Source organism: Branchiostoma floridae, chromosome 9 (assembly GCF_000003815.2).
Source record: "Branchiostoma floridae strain S238N-H82 chromosome 9, Bfl_VNyyK, whole genome shotgun sequence".
In the NCBI taxonomy this organism is placed as follows: Eukaryota; Metazoa; Chordata; class Leptocardii; order Amphioxiformes; family Branchiostomatidae; genus Branchiostoma; species Branchiostoma floridae.
In genome coordinates, this window is record NC_049987.1 from 7,328,305 (window position 1) to 7,335,935 (window position 7,631).

General features: G+C 43.9%; 2 protein-coding genes across 2 annotated transcripts in view; one reads left to right on the forward strand and one right to left on the reverse strand.

The window, feature by feature from the left end:
- The window catches only part of LOC118423074, a 19,990-nt gene that overhangs the window by 7,041 nt on the left and 5,318 nt on the right, over positions 1–7,631 (reverse strand). Inside the window, exons 8-11 of the mRNA XM_035831036.1 lie at positions 7,039–7,385; positions 1,029–1,187; positions 512–661; positions 64–192 (exon numbers count right to left, since the gene is read on the reverse strand). Of these exons, the coding sequence (XP_035686929.1) occupies positions 64–192; positions 512–661; positions 1,029–1,187; positions 7,039–7,385 (785 nt within the window). The remainder of the gene's footprint in view (positions 1–63; positions 193–511; positions 662–1,028; positions 1,188–7,038; positions 7,386–7,631) is intronic.
- On the forward strand, positions 1,488–4,716 carry LOC118423098 (trophoblast glycoprotein-like). Its single transcript, XM_035831088.1, has 2 exons — positions 1,488–3,090; positions 3,938–4,716. Exons 1-2 carry the CDS (start codon positions 2,521–2,523, stop codon positions 4,625–4,627), a joined length of 1,260 nt encoding a protein of 419 aa, XP_035686981.1. The 5' UTR covers positions 1,488–2,520; the 3' UTR covers positions 4,628–4,716.

The following is a 7,631-nucleotide window of genomic DNA, read 5'->3' on the forward strand; positions in this document are numbered from 1 at the left end:
CCAAAAACATTTACATCTCCAAGATCCTTCTGGTCAATCTAAAAGAACTACAGTCCCACTCACGGTGATGAATCCCGCGATGACGTTCGCCCTGCTCTCTGGGGTCTCTTCGTGCATGACCTCTGACCCCACCAGGTGAACCAGCCGCTCAAAAAATGCCACCATCTTTGTGATGTTCGGGGCTCTCTTTTCCTGCACGTAATATGTACTAATTTTTACATAGTTCTGGGAACTTGAAACTCATGTACATGTGTTCATTCAAATAACTTGTTCAATTGTTCGTTTTCAAAGTTTATCAACGTTTCCATCAGCGTGGACCAAAATTTACGAAAATATCACACCTGTCCTTGGTGCTGAAATCGCTTGTTACATTAAGTTGTTATCTCTGCCCTTGGTGCTGAAATGCGTTCTAATGGAAATCTATTGACATTCTATGAACAACAACCTTCATATACATCAAGTGATCAAACATCTCGCTAAGTTTATTGAGTTTTCGTGTCCTTTGACCCACTTTGTCGTGCCCAGTCCAGACGCAGTCCACCAACTCTGCCTCCAGGATCCTCACCAGCAAGTCTCGTTCAATCAACGCCAGTTCTCGCGCGATCTCGTACGGTTGAATTTGCCATGCACGGGTGTAGGTTTTATCTCTCCGCTCTAGGCGCTTTAGGGTTCAGACATGCAGTGGGGAAATGAAGCAAAATACTTACATTTTTTCTCAGCTACAAAGCCCAGACACAAATATCCCTCCCAGATATTGACTGGAGTGATAGTATTTGAGAACACATTTTACCCGGGTAGGCATCTAAATTACTGAGAAAATAACGTCTCTGTTTACGTAATTTTTGTTTATTTAATTCTTTCTCTGGACAGACAGCACTGTTTCATAAAACGCTCTCCTCCTTCTAAACGCTTTCCATATCCTCACCTCATCATAAAAACGTGTTTAACATTAGTCCTTCAACAACTCCGGAGCCACAAACGCACTTAGAAGTACGTGTTGCTTGTGTGCCTTTAAACAGTTCTCTCACCTGTGCATGGCTCATTCTGGACGAGGATGTGCTCTGTCGACATTTGCCGAATGACACAGTTGACATGATACGGCGGACGTTTTCCATGCTCTCCTTCACCTCTTCCACCAGACAGATGATAGCGCTGTCCTCATCCTCATCTACCGATGGTAGTGATGTCTACATAAATACGTACAACAAATACAGATTTTAGTACGTAGACAGATGTTCTGATGTGTTGAGTAAATAAAAATCACGATATGTCGTGGAACGTGAATGTTTGTCAGGTATAGATCACGTCTACTAAGTGAGATTTTCTATTGCACTGTACGTAATGTAGTACATCCTGTGCATGGTTATTCTAACATCATGGAATGTTAGCACCTGCTGCTTTTGACTCTCTCCAAGTCACTTGGACAAGTTACTATTACACACGTTATGCTGCGTAACCTTTAATTTGGGACATAATTGCTGAATTTCCATAAATTTGCATTAAGGGCCAATGAACCATGATGCCCCACCTGAAATGATCGAGAGACATCCAGCTAGCATTTATCGTACTGGACTAATTGGGCACAGGGTTGGCTATCAAAATTTAAATACACGATTTTTTCCAGGTTTCTCTTCTTGGACATGATTTAAGGAAGCCTGGAATCCAGCCGTATTGTGCTTTGGTCGCTCCGCTTCCTGCCAGGAAGTGTACCTCAGGGGAGCGACCAAAGCATAACATGGCTGGATTCCAGGCTAGATTTAAGGTACTCTCAGTGTTACCTTCATTTGTATCTCTGCAATGTGATTATGGGTTTGCATCAGTACTGTTATCAGAAGGCTACAATTTTTGTGTGGACGTAAGCGTACCTATCACTTTCAGATAAACAAAATTTCCCTGAATTAATGTTTATTCAGTATTTACGACGGCGCGATGTGTGATCGATTAGGCTGGAAAAGAAATGTATATTCATCAGGATTTGCATCAGACGATGATGAATTTGCAAAAAATGAAAAGTGTTTTTGAAAACAAAATTGCTCTGAATTATTGTTTTGCTTAACAGGTTCCCATCACTGAAAGTACTAAGTAGTACGTTAAAGTTACTTCAGTATTTACGACAGCGCGACTTGTGAAAGATTAGACTGGAAAAGAAATAAATATTCATCAGAATTTTCACCAGACGTTGAAGAGTTTGCAGAAACTGTAAAGCTCGTGGGCGCCAGTGTGCGTGCCGGCACAAGAAGCTGTGTTGCCGCGGTTCTCCCATCCCGCAATAACAATGCTATGGATTTTTGTACTAGCCGCCGCGGTAGTTCCAAACTGCGCCCCTACCCCCCTGGCACCACCGTGTGAGACGAGCTGCAGCGCGACTTGTGAAATATTAGACTGGAAACGAAATATATATTCATCAGAAGATGCATCAGACGTTGATGAGTTTGCAGAAACTGCAAAGCTCGTGGGCGCCAGTGTACGTGCCGGCACAAGAAGCCGTGTTGGCTGCGGTTCTCCCATCCCGCAATAACAATGCTGTGGATTTTTGTACTAGCCGCCGCGGTAGTTCCAAACTGCGCCCCTATCCCCTTGGCACCACCGTGTGAGACGAGTTGCAGCGGGTGCGACGAGAATATCCTAGTAGCCATGTGTGACGACAAACAATTGGCTTCCGTCCCCAGCCGATTTCCACCGAAAGTAAGCATGATCCAATTGCAGGACAACGAAATCACACAGCTACCTAGGGCGGCGTTCGTGAACATGCCTCCAAAACTCTCCCAACTGAACCTTTCCAATAACCGGATACTCTACATAGAGGACAATGCGTTCGACCGACTGACCAATCTCTGGGGACTGGACCTGTCCAGAAACAACTTAACTTCGGTGACAGACCAGACTTTGAGGGGGCTGCGGCGGCTAAGGAAACTGTGTCTCCAAAGCAATATGATCAAGTTCGTGTCCGACAGTGCTTTTCTCTGGATCGTAGACATTAATACCATCAACTTTCGTGACAACAGACTGACCGAGGTACCCTGGTCGGCTGTACAGAGGACATCGGCAAGAAATCTACAGAAGTTTGACTTGAGCCGGAACAACATACAGGTATGTCGATATAACGTTACCTACTATCTGGTCTGTTTTCATACCCTTATTAAAAGCTAAGGGTACAACCCGCCGTATGTGCAATTTGTCCGTACGTTTTTTGGGGGAGACCGCCACGTATTTCTGGAAACGTTCAGGCTGTACAGGGCAGGCGCGTCGCCAGTACTGGCACGTACGGGAGACGAATCCGCAGCCCGATGGCACACAAAGTTTTGCCTGCACGTTAAGTTCTACGGCGGTCTGCGTGCTCCAAAATCCGTCTGATTCCCTACGAGTTGTACGGGAGGCGGTACTTACCACGTACGGATCCAAAAGATTGTCCACCTTTTGGCACGTAGACTTTGAACGTACCTTAGCTTTACGGAGGTGGATCTAAAAAGCGTTAGTCCTACAGCATGTCTTAGTAGTTTCTTTGGAGGATAGGTACTGTTTAATTTAGTTAGTCTTATCTATTCAGTTCGCAGATACCAATGCTGAAAGTAAACAATTTAAACAACACAAAAGAGGAGAAAGAATTTGTTATACACGTTTGTTAGTCAAAGTGTAATGGCAACGGCCGTAAGCACCCGACGTTTTACATGTACATATCATCGTTCATCTGAAGTGACGACCACACCTAACATATCGTTGAGGAGGGCGCAGACAAATGAATACAATTTGTAGCACCGGAGGCCATGAGCACTTTGATGAATACCTTCTTTCTTGTCTTTGTATTCCCGCGGCCTTTCTCTAAAAGTAGACTGTAAATTGCAAATTTTTTGTCATCAAATTTCACTGATGGACAGATATCATCTTCAGACATTTATCTAGTCAGTCGTAACGCCGTCCTGTTTTTATCCGCCTACAGACCGCCCACGCCTTTCCCGAGATCGACTCAATATCGACCATGAAAATCTGGCTGGGTGAAAACCCCTGGTGCTGCGACTGTGAGCTAACCCCCTTCCTGAAAAGCCTGAAGACCGTCGGCGCCATACCAGACAGGGATAGAATGACTTGTGCAGGGCCCGAAGCCTTGCAGGGGGAAAAGTTAGATGTACCCTGGATAGAAGGAATAGTCTCAAAATGTTGTCTCATGAGGGAATCGAGTGGCCAGGTATGCGAAAATGAAACGAGTGAAATGTTTGCCGGACTCGGTGTTGCAGCAGAAGCAACGACGATGTCTACTAGAGCGGCAACAATAACGACAGAGCCTGCTGACACTACTATCAGTATCACAAGCAGAAATGTATCGTCATACAACCACTCTCTGATCCCCTCAAATCCCATAAAAGCGGGTCCTTACGTGTCTAACGTTACCATAACCTTGCAAGATTCCTTCACTTCTGACCGCAATAGTAACATCAAATGGGCATTTAAAACCACTAGTACTAAAGTCTTTATTTTGTTACCCAATCATGTTCCCGACCCAAACCCTTACAATGATATTCTTGCTATCATCGAGACTTCTGTGTACGCAATCATGACTGTGCAGGCGTTCGCGGGCATGGTTTATTTCGCCGTGAAACTCGCGAGTTCAATGCGTGTCAACCATTCGTAGTGTGATTTTCTAGAGTTTTCTGAGGTAAAATATCTTTTGGAATTTAGACTTCTCAGCTGTGTCAGCCGTAAGGTAGTGAGTGAGTGAGTGAGTGAGTGAGTGAGTGGGTGGTGGGTGGGTGGGTGTATGAGTGAGTGAGTGGGTGAGTGAGTGAGTGAGTGAGTGAGTGAGTGAGTGAGTGAGTGAGTGAGTGGGTGGGTGGGTGTATGAGTGAGTGAGTGGGTGAGTGAGTGAGTGAGTGAGTGAGTGAGTGAGTGAGTGAGTGAGTGAGTGAGTGAGTGAGTGAGTGGGTGGGTGGGTGGGTGGTTAATAGGGCTACACCAAAAAAGAGAAGTAACTACAGTGAAACCTGCCTTAGGGGTCACCTGAGTATAGGGGCCACCTGGCCATTGCGGTCACTTTTTGCCGGTCCCTTGGATTTTTCCCATTGACCTAAGCATTAAGAAATAGTCCATAGCGGTCACCTGTCGAATGCGGTCGCGGCCAGCCGATTTTCAGTCCGGCCGCTATGCCAACACTGCCGATAGCGGTCACCGGCGCGACTGGTCGGCCGCGTTACGCCGCGCTAAACCCACGCGGGGTTCACTTTTTTTCAATTTCTGCACTACATCAGCAAAATGTAGGCTCAACTTGGACGATTTACGAAGGAAACATTGAATAAAGAAACATTTTACAAAATTATGTGATTTTATGCGAAGTTTTTCCACCAACGTGTTGTTGGCGTTTTTCTCGTCTCAGACTCTTTGCACTCTACCCTTCTCTACATCGTCATTTCTGTGCAGACTGAAAGAATATATGGACAGATTTTACAAGTAGACCGTTCGTTCATGTATCTGATGTTATAGGCTCTTGAAATCCATGTACGCTGGTCTAATTTTCGTATTCCGCGGGCCAAAAATATCGGAATTGTATTTGCGTAAATTTTCCAAGATGGCGCCGCCTCAGAAGATAAACAAGGTCAATAGGGGTCAGTGGACGACTCCATTTATGCCAAGGTAAAATGTGGCAACAAGAATTCTGATTTATTGCACAAAATACGGTGATTATGGTATAAAAACGATAAGAATCAATTAAATCAACGTTATTTATGTAAGAACTAGACGAAGTTGGATTTTTGTCAAAGAAATAAGCCTACGTAGCGACAGTTTTATTTCGACGTGACCACCTTGGCATAATGGCGCATGCAGACAAGTCAAGCCGAGCCTTCCTGAACAAGTGAAAGTTTTTGTGGCGTTTTGATGTTTAGAAATGATTATGAACTTGTAATCAGCAGTGATTGAACGTCTAATTTTTGCCGGCAACTAGCGGAATTTACACGATTTGTCTATTCGATTGGCAAAGTTGCCGAAGACGCGCGCTGTGACCCAAGCTACCCAGAAAAGTCAGATCGAGGAACAAAGGAAAATGGAGGCGCTGACTTCGTGTTCAGACAATTCTAACTGTATAAAAGACAAGAGAACCAAGCAAATGTCTGTCAGTTTTGACTCAGAAATACGATGTCGAAGGCTTCGACTCCCGAGGGACACGCATTGACGTTGGTCATTCGGCGTTCCGAGAACGGCAAGTCCCCCCGTCAACTAGCGGCTGATTTCGGAGCAGGTGTCGGTCGAACTCAGATTAGTGTTAACAAGGAGGTTATATTCTGAATATAACCTCCTTGGTGTTAATGTCTAATAATAGTACACTGTCTTCTCTGTTCATAGCTAATGACATTTTAACTATACAGAAATAAGGGAGCAGTAGTAGTAATACAAATCTATTTGATTAAACTGTTTGTTTTAAACTCATATTTAGTTTAAATGTATAACCTTAATAATATGTCAATAAATACTCAGTATCTCAGTGGAAGCTGAATGCCTTGTCACTTATTGCTTGTGGTGAAATGTACCTTTTTGGCTATACTGCCTATAGGGGCCACCTGCCCATAGGGGCCAAATTTGGTCAGTCCCTTGAGTGACCCCTATAGACAGGTTTCACTGTACTTGTAAGACTTATACTGTAGCACCTTCTCATCAGCTCTTATGTATATATATATATATCACGCATGAATAAGAATTGGCTGTATAACAGGGAATATAGTCAAGGCACAAGGCACTGCCAGGTACTGATCATTTGACGCATACAATCCATTATCATCGTTAAGAAAACACATTTAATGTGTCATTTAACGATGTCAAGGAAACTTGCACAGAAAAGTAAATTATAAGGCTATAGCTTTCTCTGATGATTACAAATGACGGTAGGTTGTAGTAATTGGCAAGTTTGTGAACGACTAAAACTGTTGCATATAGTGTTGTAATGTTATCGACAATGCGCTTTGGGCAATAAAGTTCATGATTTACTTTACCCATTCTTGTCTTGATATCATGTTATCAAATTTGCAGACGAACTAGTTGTAAAGAGTTTCTCACCTGTGTGTTGTTGAGGAGGTCTGAAGTCTGTTCGCCAGCTTCTGCATGGGGCATTTCCTCTGAAACTTCAGACAATGACGTGTTCTTCCTGTGTTTCAGTTTGGAGCCAGATTTCTTCAGTTTTACAAATGGTTTAGCCAGGGTTTGTGCCACGGATTTTCTTCTCCCCTTCTTGGGTGACATGGGCGACGGGCTCAAACAGGAAGGTGTCTTTTCTCCAGAGCCTTCCTTTGAGTTTCTGTCTTGATGATTATGACCTCTCTTTTTAGGAGAGGGTGATTGGGCCTTGGGACTGTGAAAAATACTGTTGAAAGCAGCGGCAACACTCTTACGGCGATCAGTCTTTTCTGAAAAATTGAACAATAAATATTGTTTAAACGTCTGCAGTCACTCAACTTAATTATGTATGAAATCATAACGTTACATTTCTAACATCACCGCAAATTTGCCGTGCTGATATTTCAGAACTGTTGTGCTGTTCTCAAACCAAAGTCCGAAATACTAGCCTCCATAGCAGGCTCTCTATGGCCTTTTTTTGGCACTTTTGCTGGACTTTTCTTTTTGGTCTGGGTCGCTGCTTGCTGGCCGCCTTG